The sequence below is a fragment of the Pseudophryne corroboree genome, chromosome 3 (assembly GCF_028390025.1).
Source record: "Pseudophryne corroboree isolate aPseCor3 chromosome 3, aPseCor3.hap2, whole genome shotgun sequence".
Taxonomy (NCBI): domain Eukaryota; kingdom Metazoa; phylum Chordata; class Amphibia; order Anura; family Myobatrachidae; genus Pseudophryne; species Pseudophryne corroboree.
In genome coordinates this window covers 681,807,341-681,833,939 of record NC_086446.1, presented here as the reverse complement: position 1 = coordinate 681,833,939, position 26,599 = coordinate 681,807,341, and the positions used below count along the sequence as shown (strand labels likewise).

The following is a 26,599-nucleotide window of genomic DNA, read 5'->3' as shown; positions in this document are numbered from 1 at the left end:
GCCGGAGGTGCAGGTTGGGTGTAGTACGGGTGACCGGCGGTCTCCTGACCGCCGGTCACCTTACCGACGCCGGGATCCCGGCAGCATACCGACGCCGGGATCCCGGCGGGGAGGGGCGAGTGCAGCAAGCCCCTTGCGGGCTCGCTGCGCTCACCACGCTGCGGGCTCGGTGGCGACCTGCGGCCGCCACGGGTTCTATTCCCACTCTATGGGTGTCGTGGACACCCACGAGTGGAAATAGTCCCTGTTGGTCGGCATGCCGACCATCGGGATAGTGAGCCGTCAAAAGCAACCAGATGAGGTATGGGGAGTGGTTCGATTCAGGGATTTAATATCTCTATTTTTGGCACTGCTTGGAGAATCAAGTTATCCAGTCATTTGTGATCTGTAAATATACAAATTACACACAATCACAAGCAATGATTTAAGTGCGATGCAACTCCATTCACTTGCACTCCAGAGAATTCCATGCTCCTTTAGGCACGTGCTTTTGGTTCACAGCAGCTGCCAGATATGCCGGCTTTACTGCAGTCTGCAAACTGAAATGGGTCCCTGATTATATTCTGCAAGAGAAGAACAACAATTTACTGGAAATAAAGTCATACAAGAGATCTGCAATCCGTATTCCGTACTGAATAACCCACATGGTGTGGTTTTTTTTTAATTATAAAATAAAATGCATTATTACCTCTTCACTGAATTTCCAATTAACTGCATATTTCTTTTATTTCAATCTAATAGCAAATATAACATATTTTTATGTGTTTAAGTTTTAAAATGACTTGTGGGGAGCCAGATGAAATACTCGCCCCGGGTGCCAAATATGTTCGGTACGATGTTAGGTATGTATTATAAATGTCAACGTTATTGCCAAAGTCAAAATAGGTTTATCATTGATGGGATAACACACATTTTTTAAATGTCACATTACACGTTTGTGGTATATGTAGCATATCTATATGGAAAAATATAAACACAAATACAGAAATACATAAAACCAAATAATTATACAACTGACACTGTTGATGAATCTCGCCCTGGTACAGTCCACAAAGTATAGTGCAATATGAGCACACAAGGGGGTATATTTACTAACATTCGTAATTTTCGGAAAAAGGTCAAAGTTCAATCACGAATGACATCGAAAGTGTAAAATTTCAACTTTTTGAATTTATTACGACTAATTTACTAAGCTGTCGTATTCTGCGTTTTCATTTGTTCCGATGTCGATGTCATTCGTGTTTTTTTGCCGTTTTTTACGGCAGTGATTAGCAAAACACTGCCGACTTTATCACAATGAATCTCGGCCGGATCTGTGTGATCCGTGCTGGGGTTCATTTTTTTTTTTTTTAAATAAACACTGTAAAATAAAAATAAAAAATGCGTGGGGTCCCCCTCCTAAGCATAACCAGCCTCGGGCTCTTTGAGCCGATCCTGGTTGCAGAAATATGGGGAAAAAATTGACAGGGGTTCCCCCATATTTAAGCAACCAGCATCGGGCTCTGCGCCTGGTCCTGGTTCCAAAAATACGGGGGACAAAAAGAGTAGGGGTCCCCCGTATTTTTAAAACCAGCACCGGGCTCCACTAGCTGGACAGATAATGCCACAGCCGGGGGTCACTTTTATATAGTGCCCTGCGGCCGTGGCATCAAATATCCAACTAGTCACCCCTGGCCGGGGTACCCTGGGGGAGTGGGGACCCCTTCAATCAAGGGGTCCCCCCCCCAGCCACCCAAGGGCCAGGGGTGAAGCCCGAGGCTGTCCGCCCCATCCAATGGGCTGCGGATGGGGGGCTGATAGCCTTTGTTGAAAATGTAAAGATATTGTTTTTAGTAGCAGTACTACAAGTCCCAGCAAGCCTCCCCCGCATGCTGGTACTTGGAGAACCACAAGTACCAGCATGCGGCGGAAAAACGGGCCCGCTGGTACCTGTAGTACTAATACTAAAAAAATACCTAAAAAAAGACAAGACACACACACCTTGAAAGTAAAGATTTATTACATACATCCACACAAACATACATACATACTTACCTTATGTTCACACGCAGGTCGGTCCTCTTGTCCAGTAGAATCCATGGGGTACCTGTTGAATAAATTATACTCACCAGATCCAGGGTACCAGGCTCCTTGGCGAATCCATTTGTAATCCACGTACTTGATTAAAATAAAAAAACGGAGACCCGAGCCACGCACTGAAAGGGGACCCATGTTTTCACATGGGTCCCCTTTCCCCGAATGCCAGAAACCCACTCTGACTTCTGTCTAAGTGGGTTTCTTCAGCCAATCAGGGAGCGCCACGTTGTGGCACCCTCCTGATCGGCTGTGTGCTCCTGTACTGATTGACAGGCAGCACGCGGCAGTGTTACAATGTAGCGCCTATGCGCTCCATTGTAACCAATGGTGGGAACTTTCTGCTCAGCGGTGAGGTCACTTTCGGTCAACCGCTGAGCAGAAAGTTCCCACCATTGGTTACAATGGAGCGCATAGGCGCTACATTGTAACACTGCCGCGTGCTGCCTGTCAATCAGTACAGGAGCACACAGCCGATCAGGAGGGTGCCACAACGTGGCGCTCCCTGATTGGCTGAAGAAACCCACTTAGACAGAAGTCAGAGTGGGTTTCTGGCATTCGGGGAAAGGGGACCCATGTGAAAACATGGGTCCCCTTTCAGTGCGTGGCTCGGGTCTCCGTTTTTTTATTTTAATCAAGTACGTGGATTACAAATGGATTCGCCAAGGAGCCTGGTACCCTGGATCTGGTGAGTATAATTTATTCAACAGGTACCCCATGGATTCTACTGGAGAAGAGGACCGACCTGCGTGTGAACATAAGGTAAGTATGTATGTATGTTTGTGTGGATGTATGTAATAAATCTTTACTTTCAAGGTGTGTGTGTCTTGTCTTTTTTTAGGTATTTTTTTAGTATTAGTACTACAGGTACCAGCGGGCCCGTTTTTCCGCCGCATGCTGGTACTTGTGGTTCTCCAAGTACCAGCATGCGGGGGAGGCTTGCTGGGACTTGTAGTACTGCTACTAAAAACAATATCTTTACATTTTCAACAAAGGCTATCAGCCCCCCATCCGCAGCCCATTGGATGGGGGGGACAGCCTCGGGCTTCACCCATGGCCCTTGGGTGGCTGGGGGGGGACGACCCCTTGATTGAAGGGGTCCCCACTCCCCCAGGGTACCCCGGCCAGGGGTGACTAGTTGGATATTTGATGCCACGGCCGCAGGGCACTATATAAAAGTGACCCCCGGCTCTGGCATTATCTGTCCAGCTAGTGGAGCCCGGTGCTGGTTTTAAAAATACGGGGGACCCCTACTCTTTTTGTCCCCCGTATTTTTGGAACCAGGACCAGGCGCAGAGCCCGATGCTGGTTGCTTAAATATGGGGGAACCCCTGTCAATTTTTTCCCCATATTTCTGCAACCAGGATCGGCTCAAAGAGCCCGAGGCTGGTTATGCTTAGGAGGGGGGACCCCACGCAATTTTTTTTTTTGAAAATAACCACTTTCCCACCCCTTCCCACTGATATACATGCACGGATCTCATGGATCCCTGCATGCCTATACAATCACGGATCAAAAAAGCAGGTCTGTTTTTTTTTAGCACTTTTTTACGAGTTGTAATTTTTCACGGCAGTGTTTTATTTTTTTTTGCTTTGCACTTCTTAGTAAATGACCGAGATTCATACTTAAACAGCCGCGTTTTGACCGATGGTGTATTCATTCGTAATTATTTTCTTGGACTTCCCAAAAAATATGAATGCCCTCATCACTGCCGTGATTTGAGTTTAGTAAATTACCGAGATGACACTTTGAAGAAAAAACAGCATCTCGGTCAAAATCGGGACCTTAGTAAATATACCCCAAGGTTTAAATGGCAGGGCTCTTCATCGCCAACTGCTGCTCATAAGTGGTAATGCAGTTTTTGTTTATTTTAAATTCAATTTTCTTATGATTATGATTTCAGTCCACAAAATAGTTGCCTCCACTGTGTATAAGGGACAGACAAAATTTGACTATATGATATTTTGAAGCCTAATATATATATTTGTAATGATGATTTCATGGCATACTTACCTGCTCTTCTGGAAGGTGTGGGAGACTCCGGCTTATTTAGGTAGTCCCCCGCACCTCGGTAAGTGTGGGTGGATCTCCCGCATGTCGCCCACTACCTTATGAAGTGAGCAGGATGGGGAGATAATACAGAGGGTCTGTAATGAATCACATCATTCAACTCCATGCCTCCCTCCAGATCTGCAGCATTTTGCAGCAATAGGGACAGGGACTAATGACATTAGAGCTTAGCAATTTCTACACCAGCTCTTCCAACAGAGGGGGTCATTCCAAGTTGATCGTAGCTGTACTAAATTTAGCACAGCTACGATCATTCACACTGACATGCGGGGGGACGCCCAGCACAGGGCTAGTCCGCCCCTCATGTCAGTACCGCCCCCCCCCCTCCCCCGCAGAAGTGCAAAGGCATAGCACAGCGGCGATGCTTTTGCACTTCAAGAGTAGCTCCTGACCAGCGCAGCTTTAGCGTGCTGGCCGGGAGCTACTTGTCCCTCCGTCTCGCAGCTGCCACGGCCAGCCCCCCCCCCCCCAACGGTCCGGCCACGCCTGCGTTGGCCGGACCTTGCCCCTTAAACAGCGGCTTAACGGCGCCATCCAGCCCCCTCCCACCCAGCGACCGCCTCTGCCTCAGAGGCGATCACTAGGCAACGTCGGCTGGCATGCACCAGCGCACTGCGGCGCCGGCGCATGCGCAGTTCCGACCCGATCGCTGCAGTGCGAGAAACTGTAGTGAGCGATCGGGTCGGAATGACCCCCAGAATTCTTTAAATTACTGAAAGCAATGCTGCAGAGAACCAGCTGGGCATCTGGACATTTTTGACCTCTATATTCCTAGGACTAGGGAAGCCAAGAATTTACTGAAGGATTCATATTAAATTGGGGCCGTTACTCACTTTTATTCTTCTAGATCTCTATGCTGCATGTAACACAGTTGACCACTCTCTTCACATACAAACACTACAATCCCTAGGTCAGGCCTGGCCAACCTGTGGCTCTCCAGATGTTGTGAAACTACACACCCCAGCATGCCCTGCCACAGTTTTAGCATTACCTAATAGCAAAACTGTGGCAAAGCATGATGGGACTTGTAGTTTTACAACAGCTGGAGAGCCACAGGTTGGCCAGGCCTGCCCTAGGTCTTCAGTACAAAGGCCTTTCCTGGTTCTTATCCTATTTATTGAATCACTCTTCTAGTATTAGTATCTCTGAATCCCCCTCCTCTTCACTACCTCTATCAGTTGGAGTTCAACAAGGCTCAGTCTTAGGTCCTCTGCTTTTCAATATTATCAGCTCTTTTAGATTTCAGTATAATCTGTATGCGGATGATACTGAAATCTACCTATCCGCCCCAGACTTTTCACCATCTGTACTGGTCAGCGTTACTGAATGTCTTTCTGCCTTTCCTCATGGATGTCATCTCGCCACCTCAATCTAAATATTTCCAAAACAGAATTAATTAATAATATTACTGTCGGCCAATAACAGTTCTCTCTGTCACGATTGATAACTGGACAACCAACTCTACCTCACAAGCTGATTGCCTTGACTCTGAATTGTCCTTTGTTCTCCACATTCCATCTGTCTCAAAATCATATTTATCCAAAAAAAACATATCCAGAGTATGTACATATTTTACACAAGACACAGCAAAAACTCTGTTGCATGTACTCATTATCTCTCGCATTGATTATTGCAATAGTCTCCTTACTGGTATTCCCCTAAACACTCTCACCACTTATCTCAAAATATCTGCCAACCTGACCCCTCCACTCAGCACAAGATCTGTGTCTGTCAGGATCCGGACTGGGACCGGCCGTTACTCACTGTGGCGCCGGTTTCCTCTGGTCGGGTGAGCGGTCAGACGCTGGCTGCGGCAGCTGGTGGCTGCGTTGCATGCTCCATTCAGAGTTTAATGGGACTCCTGCAATGTACACTGCGATGGGGATCCATGTGGATGCAGGACATGGGGGCAGCCATGTTCCTCTGTCAGCTGACCGGATTCTTGGTACTTCTCAGCTGACTCTCCTCACCAATGGCAAGCTGCCTGTGGGTAGATAAGCAGCATCCTGGGAACAGGAAGTCGCCTGAACAACTTCCTTCTCTAGCGCATGCTAGTGCATGTTTCTGTTTCCAGGCTTCACTCTGCATCCCCACATGTTCTCTGCTGCCGATTACCATCGGCTTTCTCAAGAGTTCTCCAGCATTGATTAAAGATCGATTGTTTTACCAGCATCGATTAAACATAAATTGTTTTACAAAGTTCTCCAGCATCGATTAAACATTGATTACTTCTCCAAAGTTCTTAAAAGTTCCGATTGCCACCGGTTATCACCAGAGTTCTTCAGCAACGATTATTTCTTCAGTGTTTTCTAGTACAGAGTGCCATCGGTTGTCTCCAACATCAATTAACATTGATTACTTCTTTGGTGTTCTCAAGTACCTAGTGCTATAATTTATCTCCAGCACTGACTAACATCAATTACATTTTCAGGGCTTTCAAGTACCGAGTGCCATTGGTTATCTCCAGCATTGACTAACATCGATTTCTTCTTTGGAGTTCTCAAGTTCATCTGCCATCAGTTATCTCCATAACTCTCAACATCACATAATATTGACTGACTCAAGTGGCCAACAGTGCTGATCTCAACAGCTATCCTCAGTGGTCTTCTATTCCGAACTCTAAGTAAGTCTCTGTCGCTTCAGGAGATACTTATGAACGGACTAGTGCTTCTCATCTGGACTGGAATCGGCTGGAGTGGATCTGATATCAGGCTGGAACTGACTAATGATTCTTATCCAGACTGGAACTAGCTGAAGTGGAACAGCTGGGAAACTGAGTCTCCTGTGAAGGAATGCCTATAGCTGGATCTTGCAGTTCTCCAATTTAGCAATGAAATGGCTACAGGAAACCAGCTGAGATATAAGAATAGAGGCACTGGTCAGGATTGCTGCAATCAGGTAATGTCTGAGGCAATGGAAGATCAGACTGATTAGGTGCAGGCTCCATGAAACCTGTAGTTCTCCAATGCAGCAGAACAGAGCTTCTTGGAACAGGAGTCTGGAGCATAGGGACGCAGATAAATAAGCAATGTTGCTCTGGCAGCTTGTTTGTGAACAAGGAAGTCTTTTTATAGTAACAGATCCCTGTGGAATGGCTGAGGGTGTGAAAGATTCCAGAGACTGACTCTCACTGGTGGGATTCAGGTCAGCTTACATGAAAGAAGATGGTGGTGCGCTGGTGCCCATGAACCAGAGACGTCGGGAATGGCAGTGTGGAATACACTAGGTTTAGCCCAGCGCTGAGGAGACCAGAGATGACAGGACTCAGAGGTTTGGACACATAGAGCAGCTGCTGCGGCGGGGGCTGGGTGGAGCATCCGGCGATGCTTATAAAGCAGCGCACAAACAGGTAGACAGCAGGGTCTGCATCTGGAGTCTCTGCGGAACATGACAGTACCATCTTCCATTGTGAATGATCACCGGACACTTTTTAGGTTTATGTGGAAACTTGGAGTGGAAGGCTCGAATTTAACGTGGAGCATGGACATCTGAAGCATTGATCCATGCCCATTCTTCAGGCCCATAACCGCTCCAGTAGATGAGATACTGCAAGCGACCATAACGGCATTGTAAATCCAAGACCTTCTCAACTACAAATTCAGGGGCAGCTTTATTAAGCCTAGTGAAGTAATAAAGTGGAAGGTGATAACGCACCAGCCAGTCAGCTCCTGTCATTTTTCAAATCCAGCCTGTAACATGGTAGTTAGGAGCTGATTGGCTGGTGCGTTATCACCTTCCACTTTATCACTTCACCAGGCTTAATAAATCTGCCCCTCAATACCTCGGTGAGTTTGAACTTTGGGAGTTTTTGAAAGTACTTGTTGAAACCGATTCATTACCAGAAGTCATAGCAATGAAATTTGTAATGAATTCTGAATTTTTAGCAATGACAGAAGGTTCAACTTGTAGGCAACAGGATTGATGTTATTAGTGGAACCTTGTTAGTTGAGAGGGAATGTTAATAGATTTCTTGAATCTATCACTGTAAAATATAAATTATTTATTGGCAATTAGTTGAATTATTTAATACCACAGTATGTTGAGCAATTGAATCTCAACCTTCAAACAATCACATCTTGTGACCTTAGAAATGACTAGTATTTATTAACCTGACACAAATTGGAATTCACGCTTTGACCATAATCAGGAGATGCAATTGTCACGATTGCTGCAATGTAAATGTATACAATAACATTCTTCTGGTCTGCAGGTGCAAGGAACTAATAGATTTTGTTATTAATTACCAGAAATGTTTAACGAAACCTGCCTCAATCTCTGGATTAAACTAGTACTGCTACTAGTAAATAGCTGGGGGTTGTAGGTAAACTAGTGAACTTTTGACACAGCGCAGTATTTAAATCACTTTAATCTATAGGCATTGTTAGAGGGATAACATCTGACATTCTATAGCTCTGCGTAACACTAGGCTGCACAGAGCCACCTTCTTTTTGGAACATGACTAGAAATAAAGAGTGAACTAAAGAGAACATTTATTAAAACGCAGAAGAGGAGTTATACAATTATTTTCATCATCAAGATTTTCACCTTTCATATAAGAACTATCTGCATTTCCAGGACCATTTATAGAGTGATATTTCTGTTTAAATACCATCCAGTGCCAACTAATAAAGGAAAGGGGTTGTTTTGGGGGGGAAAGGCGCACTGGGTTAACCCTGGCAGGTACTGAGATAAACGTATACCCGGTATATAAACAAAAAATTAATTTTGAATAATAATCACTCCATTAAATATGAAAGCATATACTGAACTGTATCAAAGGACCGGTGGTGCTCCCGAGAGTTGTAGACCAAATGTATATAGAAAGAGAGAAAAGACAATTCTATTTTTTCTGGGGCACTCTTGGAATAAATTCAAACTTAACTTTTATTTAGACCTCAAAAAAGACTCACAATGGGCAGTACAGATGGTGTAATGGTTAGCATTACTGCCTGACAGCACTGAGGTCATGGGTACGATTCCCACCATGGTTCTCACTGTGTGGAGTTTGTATATTCTTCCCGTACTTGCGTGGGTTTCCTCCGGGTACTCCAGTTTCCTCCCACAATCCAAAAATAAACTGGTAGGTTAATTAACTCCCAACAAAAATTAACCGTAGCGTGAATGTGTCTGTGTGTACATGTGATAGGGAATATAGACTGTAAGCTCCACTGGGGCAGGGACTGATGTGAATGGGCAAATATTATCTGTACAGTGCTGCGGAATATGTGTGTGCTATATAAATAAATGGTAATAAATACTGTAATAATAAATGACATACCAACATATAACATTCAATAAAAAGCACATTTTACTATCCAAATTGGGTCTCTCATTGTCACATTACCAAATGTATAACTACTTTTGGGTATTGACTGAAATTTAATCCTGTGAAAAATATATATATTACAGTGTTGGAAAAGTAGAAACACTTTTATTCACACTTAAAGCCTTATGTATATACAAAGTAACTGCATAGTATTCTGCTGCTTATTGGGCAGCCTTGTAAAATCCAATAGTTGTTTGTAACAATGTTACCGATTCTAAATCACAACCATAATATAAATGGAACACATTTGTTGCTATATCCATTAGCTCTATCCATTAATAGATGACATCAAACATACTAGTTCAATATATATATGTTACAGACAAAATTTGTGGTTGCTATTATAACTTATGGATAAAATGTTTGGCAGATAATAAAAATTATGTATATATACAGTCCCTTGTATTGTGTTTTATTCTCAAAGGGTAGTAATAACAAGAGGAAAAAAGATTCAGAAAGAAGGGGGAGACACACAAGGAACATGTACCAGGTTTCTGCTTCTGCATCGAATTAACAATGAGAGAACCTTATTAAGTACATGTGTGTATCCCTAAAGCAGATGCAGGCCTTATGGGCCCTACACACTGGGCGATAATACTGAAAGATATGAACGATCTCGTTCATTAATGAATGAGATACCGTTCATATCTTTCAGTGTGGAGGCACCAGCGATGAACGATGCGCGGCCCCGCGCTCGTTCATCACTGGTGCCCCGTCGCTTGTGCATGCAGGCCAATATGGACGATCTCGTCCATATTTGCCGGCACTGATATGGAGCCGGGTGACGGTGGGAATGAAGAAACTTCACTCCTCCCGTCATTGCTCCCCCCGCCGCCGGGTCGTCCGTCAGCCGTATCCACTGTCGGGCAGCTCGGTGGCAGATCGCAAAGTGTGTAGGGCCCATTAGAGAGACAAGGAGACAAAATAAATGCAATAAATATACACATACAAACACAGGGTAGGGAGGGCCCTCTCATGAGAGAGCTTACAGTGGGGAAAAGGGAGAGCTGAGACAGAAGAATAAACGTGGGTCAGATTGCACATTAAGGGCATGCATATGGCAGCGTGGCATGCCCTCTGGAGAGGAGTCCTATGCCACATTTTGGCAACATCTCCAGATATGCCTGTTAGCAGATACATCTCACGCGGATGCTTGACCTTTGCAGTATTATACATACAATAAAAATAAACCAGCACAACCCCCTCAAAAGCACCAAAGTTTACAGCCTGGAGTGGAACCCATTAATGCATTGGATACCCTTGCAAATGCCATAATTAGCATAAGGCTATCACAGACTGGGTTGCTAACAGCGTGGTGCCCCCTCTCATAGTGTGCAACAGAACCAACCTGTTCAGTATGGGGCTGATTTCCCAGGTCGCTCGGCTCTACAAAAAAAAAATACTTTTTTTTTTTTTTTTTACATAACAATAACACCATTAGAATTACCCCAATAGCAACTAGAGATGATGGGATGGCCTCCCCTAGTAGTGTCAGCATGGGAGGAGGAAGGGGGGGTCTGTATCTTTTTGCAGACTCTGTTCCCTAGGGAATATAGGCCCATGTTGAACGGGCTAGGGCTGTGTTGCACTATGACAGGGGTACCCCATGCTGCTGGTTTCCCTGTTATTTTGTAACCAGGTAAGCCTCTCACATTCTGGTGCTGGTTGCAGCTGTTACAGGGACACCCCATACAGCAACGATAACCAGCACAGGCTAGAAATGTTGTTCATCTCTATGATGTTTCATTTTTACACTTATATTCCAATTTTCAATATACATTAAATCACCCGTCATCATCACCATCAAGTTGGCACATATCATCATGCGATTTAAATATATCCTGAAGTGCTGCCTACTAAGAAACTATGTTGAGTTGCAGGTAGTACTGGGCCAGAAGTACCAGATAAACTTCCCTATCCAATTGCATCCCCACTGTACAGTCTACTTATACCCTCACGTGCAGGGTCGGTGCAAGGTTTCTCAACACCCTAGGCAAAGCTTCAGCCTGCTGTCCCCTCCCCCCCCACCCACCCTGCCACACACACACAACACCACCACCAGTTCCCACTTTCCAGCCCCTCAGCAGTAAGCGTGGAGGTAGCATCTTCGAAATTCATAGAAGTTCAACAGCCGCTGTCTGCATTCAGATTAACAAGGATGCATCTTTCAGAGTTATCATTCATCTTGTGATAAGCAGTCTCAGGGCTGCCCCTGTCCCCCAATACTGGCACCCTAGGCAGCTGCCTAATGCTAGAGCCAGCCCTGCTCACATGTTTTCTCTTTCTTCACTTTTCCATCCTCCTGACCACTGGCCAACATCACTGTGTGACCACATCATACAGCTCACCAAGTTCCTTTGCAATCTGGTGGACCATTATGCAATACATGACACCTACCCTTATGTATCAATGCCTATTTCCCTATAGATTGTAAGCTTGCGAGCAGGGTCTTCCTACTCAGGGCTGCCAAGAGAAATCCTGGGCCCCGGTACAAAAACTTCCAGGGCCACCCCCCCCCCCCCCTGGAATGGGTGTGGCCACAGTATGTATATCTATTTCTATTTTTAGGTAAATATATATGTAATCTATATAGTGTATATCTATCTAGCTACCGAAGAGGTGATCAGCTCTGCTGCTGATTTTTTAAACTGAGCTGAGCTGCACCCCTTCTTAAACCCACAGGCCACGCCCACCCAGCTGCACGCCTGCCTCTCCCAGTCCCTGCCCACCTCCCGAAACTTGTTGATTCTGAAGAGGTTATCCAGAGCTGGCAGCAGATATTGACTCACGAGATGATGATATCATCTTGCAAGATCCTAGCAGTGGCGCTGCAAGTCGAAGTGGCTGTGAGGGACGACCGTGACAAGGAACAAACAGCCAGGTGACACACACATACATCCCCCCTTCTGGCGGCCCGACCAGCCGCTCGCACGCATGCCCACTGATTTATAATACAGAAAAAAAAATTATCCCACCAAAAAAATGGCTACTGGTGTGCTCTGGCCTGGGCCCCGGTAATCTGTACCCTCTTCCCCCTCTATCGACACCACTGTTCCTACCTCTATGACTGTTTGTTATTACCCAGTTTTATTTTATCACTGTTGTTTCCAGTTGTAAAGAGCAACGGAATTTGCTGCGCTATATAAGAAATTGTTAATAAATACAATAATAATGCTGTATTTAAAAAAAATTAGCATAAGCTTAAACATACAGTATATGCAACCTAACATAAGCATGAAAGAGTGCAGTTTTTGCAAACATTTCCATGCACATTACAGCCACAAATTTCATAAGTTTACATTATGTTAAATGTTCTTTTCCCCATACTTGTTGAACTCTGTCTATTTACATAAAATATTTTCTGTCTTCAACAGCCAACCCCCCACCCCCAGTAATACCACTGCAGGAGGGACCTGTGCAGCCTGCGTAAATTGTGGTGCATTGCCTTTCAAATGTCGCTGTTCCCTTTCAGCGCCCCTGCTGGCATTCCCCACGACACTTTGCATCTGCAGTGTCCGGGTAGTTTTGTGGTGCACAAGTGGGAAAACATCTAGGTCTTAAAAGTAAGGAAAATTATCCCATTGAATTGTATTAGGGTCATACTTACCGATATTTTAAATCTCCTCTCCGGGAGATGACCGGAGAGGAGAAGCAGGTGGGCGGGGATGAGGGAGGAGCCAAGCTGATTACATCAGTAGGCTCCGCCCACTCCGGGTAAACGACTGTAACTGGATGAAATATGGCTAGGGGCGGGGCTAAAATGACGGGATTAGCATCTGATCGCGTCATTAGGCTCCGCCCCCCACCGGGTCCGTGATTTTACTGTGTTATTCTCCCTATTCTGCCCACTTCACTAGGGAGTGGGCAGAATGCGGGAGGGGTGCCTACTCTTCCGGGGGCTGCGGGGGACTACCCGAAAACCGTGTGTCTCCCGCAGAATCCGGGAGAGTAGGTAAGTATGATTAGGGGCTAATTCAGACCTGTTCGCCCGCTAGGTTTTTTTGCAGTCCTGTGTTCGCATAGTCGCCGCTCATAGGGAAGAGTATTTTCACTTTGCAAGTGTGCGAACGCATGAGTAGCAGAGCTGTACAAACAGATTTTGTGCAGTCTCTGAGTAGCCCAGGAATTACTCAGCCACTGCGATCACTTCAGCCTTTCCCGGACCGGTACTGACGTCAGGAACCCTCCCTGCAAACGCATGGACACGCCTGCATTTTTACAAACACTCCCAGAAAACGGTCAGTTGCCACCCACAAACGCCTTCTTCCTGTCAATCTCCTTGTAAACACCCATGTGAATGGAACCTTCGCACAAAATCATCGCTGAACGGTGATCCGCTTTGTACCCGTGCCTGCGCATTGCAGTGCATATGCATGCGCAGTTTAGACCTGATTGCCCGCTGTATGAAAACGCAGCCTAGCGATCAGGTCTGAATTAGGCCCTAGGGACCAGGAAAAGATGACAAAATACTCTAAGGAAGACCAAACTAACCTTTTCAGAACCAGTGCTATTTTCAAGTGAGGAAAATGAAAAATGTTCTGTAAATCGTGAGTTCTTTAAAATTCCACCTAGCTCTCCATCCACTTCCACAGATTCTCCCACCTTAAAAAAATAAAAAAGCAATAAAGTTATTTAAATATCATACTGATTAGTGTCAATTCTGTGCATCTATACGACAGTGCAGAGACTGTATTGCAGCAGTAGAGGTTTGTAAAAATGTATTACTGGACTCTGGTGCAAAATCTGCGCAGTGTTACAATGACATGCGCCAGATTCTGCCCTGCCAGCTTTGTAGACGTTGCATGTTTTCTCATCATTGTTCGTGTGCGTCTAACACCCACCTGTTATAATTTAAATGTCCCTTTTGTGGACTTTGAAATGGCAGCGTATGGGCAATTGGTTGGGGCTTCTATAGAAAGCTGGTGTGATTGGGCAGTTGGTGACAGGGTTTGCATGGATTCAGGGTGTGGTTTGCACAGTCTCAGATTTTGGATATATTTTGGGAGATATGTGAGTGTGTTGTGCAGTGATGTTATGACAAAATAAGAATTTACTTACCGATAATTCTATTTCTCGGAGTCCGTAGTGGATGCTGGGGTTCCTGAAAGGACCATGGGGAATAGCGGCTCCGCAGGAGACAGGGCACAAAAAGTAAAGCTTTACGATCAGGTGGTGTGTACTGGCTCCTCCCCCTATGACCCTCCTCCAAGCCTCAGTTAGGATACTGTGCCCGGACGAGCGTACACAATAAGGAAGGATTTATGAATCCCGGGTAAGACTCATACCAGCCACACCAATCACACCGTACAACCTGTGATCTAAACCCAGTTAACAGTATGATAACAGAGGAGCCTCTGAAAGATGGCTCCCTACAACAATAACCCGATTTAGGTAACAATAACTATGTACAATTATTGCAGATAATCCGCACTTGGGATGGGCGCCCAGCATCCACTACGGACTCCGAGAAATAGAATTATCGGTAAGTAAATTCTTATTTTCTCTATCGTCCTAGTGGATGCTGGGGTTCCTGAAAGGACCATGGGGATTATACCAAAGCTCCCAAACGGGCGGGAGAGTGCGGATGACTCTGCAGCACCGAATGAGAGAACTCCAGGTCCTCCTTAGCCAGGGTATCAAATTTGTAGAATTTTACAAACGTGTTCTCCCCCGACCACGTAGCCGCTCGGCAGAGTTGTAATGCCGAGAACCCTCGGGCAGCCGCCCAAGAAGAACCCACCTTCCTTGTGGAGTGGGCTTTTACCGATTTTGGCTGTGGCAGGCCTGCCACAGAATGTGCAAGCTGAATCGTACTACAAATCCAGCGAGCAATAGTCTGCTTAGACGCAGGAGCGCCCAACTTGTTGGGAGCATATAGTATAAACAGTGAGTCAGATTTCCTGACTCCAGCTGTCCTTGAAATGTATATTTTTAAAGCTCTGACAACGTCCAACAACTTGGAGTCCTCCAAGTCGCTTGTAGCCGCAGGCACTACAATAGGCTGGTTCAGATGAAATGCTGACACCACCTTAGGGAGAAAATGTGGACGAGTCCGCAGTTCTGCCCTGTCCGAATGGAAAATCAGATATGGGCTTTTGTAAGATAAAGCTGCCAGTTCTGACACTCTCCTGGCCGAAGCCAGGGCTAGTAGCATGGTCACTTTCCATGTGAGATATTTCAAATCCACATTTTTTAGTGGTTCAAACCAATGAGATTTGAGAAAGTCCAAAACAACATTGAGATCCCACGGTGCCACTGGAGGCACCACAGGGGGCTGTATATGCAGTACTCCCTTAACAAAGGTCTGGACTTCAGGAACTGAAGCCAATTCTTTCTGGAAGAAAATCGACAGGGCCGAAATTTGAACCTTAATAGATCCCAATTTGAGACCCATAGACAATCCTGATTGCAGGAAATGTAGGAATCGACCCAGTTGAAATTCCTCCGTCGGAGCACTCCGATCCTCGCACCACGCAACATATTTTCGCCAAATGCGGTGATAATGTTGCGCGGTTACTTCCTTCCTTGCTTTAATCAAGGTAGGAATGACTTCTTCCGGCATGCCTTTTTCCTTTAGGATCCGGCGTTCAACCGCCATGCCGTCAAACGCAGCCGCGGTAAGTCTTGAAACAGACAGGGACCCTGCTGAAGCAAGTCCCTTCTCAGAGGTAGAGGCCACGGATCCTCCGTGATCATCTCTTGAAGTTCCGGGTACCAAGTCCTTCTTGGCCAATCCGGAACCACTAGTATCGTTCTTACGCCTCTTTGCCGTATAATTCTCAATACTTTTGGTATGAGAGGCAGAGGAGGAAACACATACACCGACTGGTACACCCAAGGCGTTACCAGCGCGTCCACAGCTATTGCCTGCGGGTCTCTTGACCTGGCGCAATACCTGTCCAGTTTTTTGTTGAGGCGAGACGCCATCATGTCCACCATTGGTCTTTCCCAACGGGTTACAAGCATGTGGAAAACTTCTGGATGAAGTCCCCACTCTCCCGGGTGAAGGTCGTGTCTGCTGAGGAAGTCTGCTTCCCAGTTGTCCACTCCCGGGATGAACACTGCTGACAGTGCTATCACATGATTCTCTGCCCAGCGAAGAATCCTTGCAGCTTCTGCCATTGCACTCCTGCTTCTTGTGCCGCCCTGTCTGTTTACATGGGCGACTGCTGTGATGTTGTCCGACTGGATCAACACCGGTTTTCCTTGAAGCAGAGGTTCTGCCTGGCTTAGAGCATTGTAGATTGCTCTTAGTTCCAGAATGTTTATGTGAAGAGACGTTTCCAGGCTCGACCACACGCCCTGGAAGTTTCTTCCTTGTGTGACTGCTCCCCAGCCTCTCAGGCTGGCGTCCGTGGTCACCAGGATCCAATCCTGTATGCCGAATCTGCGGCCCTCCAATAGATGAGCACTCTGCAACCACCACAGTAGAGATACCCTTGTCCTTGGAGACAGGGTTATCCGCTGGTGCATCTGAAGATGCGACCCTGACCATTTGTCCAGCAGTTCCCTCTGGAAAATTCTTGCGTGGAATCTGCCGAATGGAATTGCTTCGTAAGAAGCCACCATTTTTCCCAGGACTCTTGTGCATTGATGTACAGACACCTTTCCTGGTTTTAGGAGGTTCCTGACAAGTTCGGATAACTCCTTGGCTTTTTCCTCCGGGAGAAAAACCTTTTTCTGAACCGTGTCCAGAATCATCCCTAGGAACAGCAGACGTGTTGTCGGAATTAACTGGGATTTTGGAATATTCAGAATCCACCCGTGCTGCTTTAGCACTTCTTGAGACAGTGCTAATCCCATCTCTAGCTGTTCTCTGGACCTTGCCCTTATTAGGAGATCGTCCAAGTATGGGATAATTAATACGCCTTTTCTTCGAAGAAGAATCATCATCTCGGCCATTACCTTGGTAAAGACCCGAGGTGCCGTGGACAATCCAAACGGCAGCGTCTGAAACTGATAGTGACAGTTCTGTACGACGAACCTGAGGTACCCCTGGTGTGAGGGGTAAATTGGAACGTGGAGATACGCATCCTTGATGTCCAAGGATACCATAAAGTCCCCTTCTTCCAGGTTCGCTATCACTGCTCTGAGTGACTCCATCTTGAACTTGAACTTTTTTATGTACAGGTTCAAGGATTTCAGATTTAGAATAGGTCTTACCGAGCCATCCGGCTTCGGTACCACAAATAGAGTGGAATAATACCCCTTTCCTTGTTGTAAAAGAGGTACCTTGACAATCACCTGCTGAGAGTACAGCTTGTGAATGGCTTCCAAGACCGTCACCCTGTCGGAGGGGGACGTTGGTAAAGCAGACTTCAGGAAACGGCGAGGTGGATCCGTCTCTAGTTCCAACCTGTACCCCTGAGATATTATCTGCAGGATCCAGGGATCTACCTGCGAGTGAGCCCACTGCGCGCTGAAATTCTTGAGACGACCGCCCACCGCCCCCGAGTCCGCTTGAGAAGCCCCAGCGTCATGCTGAGGCTTTTGTAGAAGCGGGGGAGGGCTTCTGTTCCTGGGAAGGAGCTGCCTGTTGCAGTCTCTTCCCCCTTCCTCTGCCTCGTGGCAGATATGAATATCCCTTTGCTCTCTTGTTTTTAAAGGAACGAAAGGGCTGCGGTTGAAAAGTCGGTGTCTTTTTCTGTTGGGGAGTGACTTGAGGTAAAAAGGTGGATTTCCCGGCTGTAGCCGTGGCCACCAAATCCGATAGACCAACACCAAATAACTCCTCCCCTTTATACGGCAAAACTTCCATATGCCGTTTTGAGTCCGCATCACCTGACCACTGTCGCGTCCATAAACTTCTTCTGGCCGAAATGGACATAGCACTTACCCGTGATGCCAGTGTGCAAATATCCCTCTGTGCATCACGCATATAAAGAAATGCATCCTTTATTTGCTCTAAAGACAGTAAAACATTGTCCCTATCCAGGGTATCAATATTTTCAATCAGGGACTCTGACCAAGCTACCCCAGCACTGCACATCCAGGCTGTCGCTATAGCTGGTCGTAGTATAACACCTGTATGTGTGTATATACTTTTTTGGATATTTTCCATCCTCCTATCTGCTGGATCTTTAAGTGCGGCCGTCTCAGGAGAGGGTAACGCCACTTGTTTTGATAAGCGTGTGAGCGCCTTGTCCACCCTAGGAGGTGTTTCCCAGCACGCCCTAACCTCTGGCGGGAAAGGGTATAAAGCCAATAACTTCTTTGAAATTAGCAGTTTTTTATCGGGGGCAACCCACGCTTCATCACACACCTCATTTAATTCATCTGATTCAGGAAAAACTATAGGTAGTTTTTTCACACCCCACATAATACCCTGTTTTGTGGTACCTGTAGTATCAGCAATATGTAACGCCTCCTTCATTGCCAAAATCATATAACGTGTGGCCCTACTGGAAAATACGGTTGATTCGTCACCGTCGCCACTGGAATCAGTGCCTGTGTCTGGGTCCGTGTCGACCGACTGAGGTAACGGGCGTTTTACAGCCCCTGACGGTGTTTGAGGCGCCTGGACAGGTGCTAATTGATTGTCCGGCCGTCTCATGTCGTCAAACGACTGCTTTAGCGTGTTGACACTATCCCGTAATTCCATAAATAAAGCCATCCATTCTGGTGTCGACTCCCTAGGGGGTGACATCCCCATATTTGGCAATTGCTCCGCCTCCACACCAATATCGTCCTCATACATGTCGACACACACGTACCGACACACAGCAGACACACAGGGAATGCTCTTAAAGAAGACAGGACCCCACTAGCCCTTTGGGGAGACAGAGGGAGAGTTTGCCAGCACACACCAAAAGCGCTATATATGACAGGGATAGCCTTATAATAAGTGCTCCCTGTATAGCTGCTTTAATATATATATTTTTGCCACAATTTTGCCCCCCCTCTCTTGTTTTACCCTGTTTCTGTAGTGCAGTGCAGGGGAGAGCCTGGGAGCCTTCCTGACCAGCGGAGCTGTGTGAGGAAAATGGCGCTGTGTGCTGAGGAGATAGGCCCCGCCCCTTTTTCGGCGGGCTCGTCTCCCGCACTTTAACGGTGTCAAAGTCAAAAATATTACATAGAGAGACCATATAAACTGCACACATATAAGTCGCTATACTTGCAAATATGCGCAGCGAGCACAGCAATATATGGAAACACACGCATTTGCTCGGACATGGCACTGAGATGGATTCGGCACTTGTTTCATACAGTACATGGTTATAATAATGTCAAGCACCAGACATTATGGAGATTTAGAATTGGCTGATGAATTAATGTCATGGATGTGTATCATTCGAACCGAACCAGATAAACACATCATGTTTGGTATTGAAGCAAGCAGAATAAGGTGTGGTTTAGTTTGAGACCTATTGTGTTGTCGTGGGACATTGCAGCGGATAGATATGATTATATGTATAAAAGTTAAGATCAGCTTTGTTGGGAACAATGGATGATCAACTAAGTTTTCAGGGCTGAACCTGATTAACATATACAAAGGAGAGAAAGAAAGACCCCTCCCCCAGGGACTGGTCAAACAGGAAGGTAGTGGTCAGGTGTGGCCTCAGAGAACAGATGTAATGTAGCTACACAGACACACACAGCTACCTGGCACCCAGCAGCATGGAGGCTACATCCCCAGGACATCCTCCAGGAAACAAAGGCTAAGTATCATAAAATCAATATCTCATGGCTGATTTGGCATAGAGTAGTTAAATGTGTGCTTTGTGGTGGGGTAGTTGTGGAAAGATGGGTAAGCATAGAGTGGTTGGTTTGGAGAAACAAATGGCTGGGGATGGTGAGGCTTGCGCAGCCGTGTGATGGTAACTTGTTTGTGCTGAATACTCTGTGGAATCTGTGATGGTAGCTGGGACATTAGACAACCGGTAGCATAGCATTTGTGGTGTTTGTTTGCCTATGGTGATTTAGAATAGATTGTGCTGGTTTGTTATAATATATCTTGTTAATCATAAATACCACCATGCAGTTGCGTTTGGGCATGTGCTTGTGGCAATGGCAGGCTGAGATGTGTGGTTACATTGTGATCTGGTCTTGTGATGAATATGCTCTGGTTATTGAGATACTGAAGTTGTTTGGGATGTGAAATTATGAGATGGTTCTAGGAAGTTGGATTACATTGTGAAAGGTGTTTTAGATGGTTTGGAATTGTAAAATCAGAACATATGCATTGTTTTGAGGCTTGGACATTTTGGAAGAAAATGGAGTCTTGTGTTTTCTGCTATGTGATTGTGGTGTAGTAGGAGTGCCATGTGTTTGGACCTGCAAACCTAAAATGGCTGCTGCTGGATGTCTTCCCCTCCCCCTTTCAGCCATGTGGTGTGGTCTTTGGAATCAAGAGGAGGTTTCCCAAAATGGAGTCTAGCTTCTGCCCCATGCGGCATTGTAGGGACAATTGTGTTGCTGGGTGTTGTGTATATAGGGACAGGCAGCATGGGTAAGCTCAAGTACTTTCTAAACAAAGATTCTCAGCATTGACTGACTGCGCAGCGATTGTTCCTCATGTGTAAGCTTCTCTGTAATCATTGTCTTTCTGTGAGCCAATCTCTCTCTCTCTCTCTCTCTCTCTCTGTGTCTATTTCTCTCTCTCTATTTTCTCTTCTCTCTCATATCTCCCCTAGACTAAAACTTTTATAGTATTGTATTGTATTGTATTGTATTAGACCAGGATAGTATTGTAGTTTATCCTTTAGTTAGGTGTTTGGTTAGGAAGTCTTTGTTATATTGTAGTGTATCATTTGTACTGTGTTACTCTTTTACAAGTATACTAGATATAATACAGATAATAGGCTTTGGAACCCTAATCCAGTATCTGTGTATTTTCTATTGTGTTAAGTGTTCACTTGAGCGTCGGTGACGCTCAATCAGCTTTGTAGTTAGTCAGGTTACACAAGGTTGCACTTACACCCTGTATTCACATTAAGGTATATAGCGCATTACATTGTTAAAAGGTTTAAATATAAAGGTATAGTGTTGTGAGCGTCTGCATCGCTGGTGACCTCCTCGTGGTCTCGAGCGTAAGCTACGCCATAGCGAATCATTACCCTAGACATAACCAATAACGTGTCCTGTGATCACTGGGCCGTGAGCGAACGTGACGCTTGAGCGTCTCGCCTACGGCTGAGCGATCGCTACGTAGATAGCGTACCATTACGGTACTTCTTAAGCAAACAGCGTACAGTGTTCTTTAACCTTTAACGTGTTTTTAACAAGATAAATATTTAGCTTTGTAAGATGGGGGCTCTGGTCCGCGATATCACGATCTTAATGATGCACTGTACATTACAAACGCGGCTGTAATTGACCGGCTAATGATGGACATCTCGCAAAATGCTGAAAAAAAAAAACAAAAACAAAAACAAAAAAAACACCCACGTTAATGTATTGTGGTATCAGTAAGACGCTGATAGGAAATTTTAAGGGACAAGGCGTTTCTCATAATATTTAAGATGCTAAAATGTATTTTTATTGTCGCAAAACCAGGTTCAAATGGATCATATCGTGTTTGATTAAGATTAGATTGTTTATCTGTTTAAGTAGGTTTAAAAGTACATTTAAAAGTTACTTTGGGAACTAGCATGGTGATTTTCTTTATGGCAGGAGAGGCCGCATGGTCTGTCCACCATTTTGTGTGACCCTCATGGAGGTGGAAGGGGGGGAGCAGCGGCCATTTTGGGAAGGTCAAATGTTATTTTTTTTGAACGGCTGCTTTTCAGTTGACTCAGGAAATAATCAGCCATCCATTGTAAAAAAAAAAAAAAAAAATCACCATTTATGAGTTACCAATGCATTTATTTAACCAGTGTCATAGTCAATTATAAATAGTTCAGATAGGGCTTAATGAAAAATGTTGTTTTGTTTTTTGTTGTGTTTTTTTTCTTTTTCCCCTCTCACCTCCAAGATTCTAGGATTCTCTGCTAGTTGTGAGATGGGCCATTGAAATGCAAATGAACTTGTGTGACTGGTTTGTTTTTTTTTCTCTCCCAGCAGTGAAGGAGATTGCATTCGCAGATAGTTTGAAAGCACATTCGTATGCAAATTGGAAGCACTGAATAAGGTCTCATATATGTAATAAGTGATTAGTACATATATGTAATGTCTATATGTCTGTGCTTACATCAATGTATGTTATTAGATTAATTTAGAATTGCATTTTCATCTGTGTACTTTCACATATCTCACCTTCCTGTTTGCCATTTGCATTGATAACGTGCTGAGAAAATTTGCTGCTATTTAAAAAAAAAAAAAAAAAAAACCAAGCACACAGCATAGAAGATACTGTGTGGTGTTTGGTAAGCGTTTATATAGTGAAATATCGCTTATAGTAAGGCGATACAGAAGCCACAAGACAATAGCACACATTTGTTCAGTTTCCAAAATTTAGTTTAAATACCTTACTTTACTGTAACGCCTCTGGGGAGAGCTATCAGACTACGGGAAATGATTTTTCTGATCAGAAAACTATAAGAATGATAGTGGGTTGAAAACGGTATGAGTGTATTGAATCCCGCTTTGTGGACTTTGTGATCTATGTGATAAAACGGTATTGAATTCCGCTTTGTGGACTTTGTGATCTGTGTGATCTATGTGGAACGTGATGAGCACGATCTGAGTGAAAACGTGCAACAGAGTGTGATAAAGTTTTCGTTGTATTACGCTCTGGCTGTTTTGGAGCACAGTAGGGAGACTCCAATGATCCTACCATTTATGGGCAACAAGTGTCTATAAGTGGTACGATTGGACCGCACGGTTGTATGTGTGACCAATAACACAACGTGATATGAGGTCGTATATCCATGCGTAAATCTTGCCCTCATACGTGTTGTAGGGAGCACATGCAAGCGTGATTTGTGTAAAGAAAAAGGAAGGGAATTTTCTCAGGAAAATCTCTAGAGATAGGGCCTGCAACGGCTACACGTGTCTGCTAGAAGGCGGAACGGGGATACCCGGAGCAGAAGAAGTTCAGTGGAAGAGCTTTAAGGATTTCCAACGAAGTTCTGTGTTTGGTGCATTTTAGGAAGTTTTTCTGTGTTAAAAAGGTCCACAATGGCAGCCAAGTGCACAACACAGAGACGGTCGGAGGTCAGGATTCAGACTCCAGAGGCTTGCAGACCCCGAGGGTCTGCTCGGTTAGTAATGTGGGGGAAATATGGTCCCCACACTGAGACCTTTTGTGATGAATGGACACGAATGACTGCGGGGGATAAGGCACCATTTCCCGGGATAGGTAGTTTTGACTCAGAGGTGTTGCATAATTTAAGGCAAAGGATCAGTCTCATAAAATCCTGGAAACAACGAGTTAAACATGATGATTGTTTGCAGTTATGGCAACAGGAAAGTGAAATGCAAAGAAATGTAACTTACATATCTAACTTTCATCTTGAGAGGAGAGACATGGCATTGAAGAGGATTATGGTTGCAGGGAAATGGCACAATGTTGTACGATAAAAATGCACTTAGTAACTGTATTAAGAATGAAAGTGTTAAATGTAATAATGTTTATGAAAATGAAAGTGTAAAAATTACAAATGTTAACCTGTGCAAGTCGCACCCCATGTTAAACTTCCCTCAGGATTACCAACAAGAAAGTGAGCCCAGAACGATGTCGGCACCTCTTCCAGAAGCCATCCTACAAGACATCCAGGTGGACACGACCAAATTGGTAAAGGCAATAATCAAACCCCCTAACGGAGGGCCAGGTGAGGTCGTGTCCACAGGTACGTACAATGTTTTATATCACGCACAAACAAATGTACCCCATATTGTAAGACCAAAACAAGGTGATGTAATTGAGTTTAGTCCTGTCAGGGTGATCACAGTCCCCAATGGGAAGACTGATGATCAGGGAACCATTCCCGTCAAGGACAGTGCAATGCGCCATCCCTGGTCCCGGACAGAATTGAGATCAATCATGTCTGATTACCCAGATCCTAGGAAAGATCTAACTGTATGATCAAAGATTCACAGAAGGTATATCAACTCCCTAGACAACGACATAATCATGGTATCCAAGGAATCAGGTAGGTGCAGGGAAAGCGGTTGATGGTGATGAGCATCCAAGCGTTTGAGGAGGCATCAAATCAACAAAAACCCCAGGCCATTGGCACATGGAGGAACTTAAGGATTTGTGATCTGTGCAAAAGAGAAGGGCATTATGCCAGTAACTGCAACAGCCCACATAAAATCAGACCCCCTAGACATGAAAATGAGCAAAAGTTATGACACACCAAATTACAAGCAGGGATCATATAGGAAGAATTTTGGGCCACACCCATAATATATAGTCAGGAAAGGTGATCATTAGGACTGATGGTAAGCCTGAGGTAACGGTTAATAAATTGGGAGGTCATTCCCTGAAGACACAGGAATGACCAGGTGAAACGTTGTAAATGTATCTGTGAAATGTTTTTTTTTCTCTCTCTCTCTATCCCCATCTCTGATGAGTAGTGGTAAGAATTCACACATTGCATACCCACTTGGTCCTTGCAGAAGTCTACCAAACCCCAGCATGACCTCCGCCACAATGTATTTCTGGCCAGATACAGACAGTGGAGTAATGCAGGTGCTGGTGGGGAGGGACTGCTCAAGGAGACCAGTAGACACATAGATATGACAGCCTAATAAGTCTGACAATGTTTTTCTAATGCTAACAATGTTTTCTTAATGTTGACAATGTTTAAAAATGTTTTGTTTCTCTTTTCTCATTGGTGGTTATTGTCGAGTTATGTAATGTATATATGCACATGAATTGTTCTCTATCTCTTTTGTTTTTTTGTTGTCTCTCTCTTCTCACTCATGTTTCCATGGTTTAAAGATGGTATGTCACCCCTCAGTTGGACCAATGGTAATGCCAGATTTTTGCTCCTTACAGAAAGATCGTCGGTTAGGAAGGAATATTGCATCACCAGAATGATCGTTTTTGAAGACTGAAGAGACAGCACCTTTTGAGAGGACAGCAGAACAAGAAGAACGACAAGACGAGAGAACTTATTATCGTAACGAGTTCTCTCCCCCTCAAACTGATTTTCTTATACCCCATTTACAAATTTCTTCTTTTCTCCTCCTGTAAGATGGACTTGCCCCAAGAGACTGTGATATGGATTTTTCCCGTTAACCATGATGTTGACCAGAGCAGTCTGTTTCGGTGAGAGTACCAGTGAGGTCGAGAAAGGATCCAGAAAGGTCCTGATGACTGAGACGGAGGTGTAAATTTCCAATAGCAACTCAATCACCAAGCAAAGGCGAGTACCGGGCACGATCTAACAACCATGTTATTTGTAAACAATTGTGAAGGATTGTTAGTTCAAAAAAAAAAAAGAAAATTGTATCTGTAGGCTCTGTGATAATCTGGTTGAAGATGGATGCATAAAGAAATGCCAATCTAGTTTTAATATCCATATGGACCGGCATCCATTGAGTGACTATCACTCTCTAGTGGGTAACGTATTAAACAAGACCGATTGTTGGGTATGCTCTCAAGTACCTCAGGGTCACAGCAAATCAGGGCTAGTACCATTTCCTTTAACGTTAGGGGAGGTACTTGAGCTAAGTGGTGGGAGACCGGTGGACCGGAGGTTTAACATCTCCAGCCCTCCTAGTTTGAAGCTCCACCAATACCATGTGGATAGGTCCCTCATATGTTTTAACATCTCCAATCCTAGAAAACCGGGAAATTGGGAAGTGTCATGGAGCAACCTTACCATGACCTTTTCACACAGAGCAGATAGAATGCCTACAGATACAGAGCTCGTACGCCACATAGCCAGTAGAGGAAAATCTTTCCGGTATAGATATACCTTAGGAAGTAGGATTACTAGAGTTGGAGAGGTATCACCAGGATACTGTGCACATATCGTACAAACTGATACGTGCATTAAGCAGATGGAAGAATTAGGGTCAGGAGATTTCACCTGGAAGGTTTGTAACATGGTCATGTCCTTCTCCGTCCCATATGTTCTCCCCGATGATGCATATTTCATATGCGGGAGAAAGGCGTACAAGTGGCTTGCCCCAAACTCTGAAGGATTGTGTTATATTGGAAAAGTATTGCCTGAAGTGATGACTTTTACACATGACAAAATGAAGGACATACACCGTGGTGCCCAAGCTCCTTATACT

General features: G+C 44.9%; 1 protein-coding gene across 1 annotated transcript in view; it reads right to left on the bottom strand.

Annotated features, from left to right (window-relative positions):
• Positions 1 to 285: 285 nt before the first annotated feature.
• LOC135058167 (arsenite methyltransferase-like) overlaps positions 286 to 26,599 on the bottom strand; it is a 134,502-nt gene continuing 108,188 nt past the window's right edge. The window contains exons 7-8 of the mRNA XM_063963740.1: positions 13,961 to 14,071; positions 286 to 563 (exon numbers count right to left, since the gene is read on the bottom strand). Coding sequence (XP_063819810.1) covers positions 477 to 563; positions 13,961 to 14,071 — 198 coding nt within the window. The 3' untranslated portion in view covers positions 286 to 476. The remainder of the gene's footprint in view (positions 564 to 13,960; positions 14,072 to 26,599) is intronic.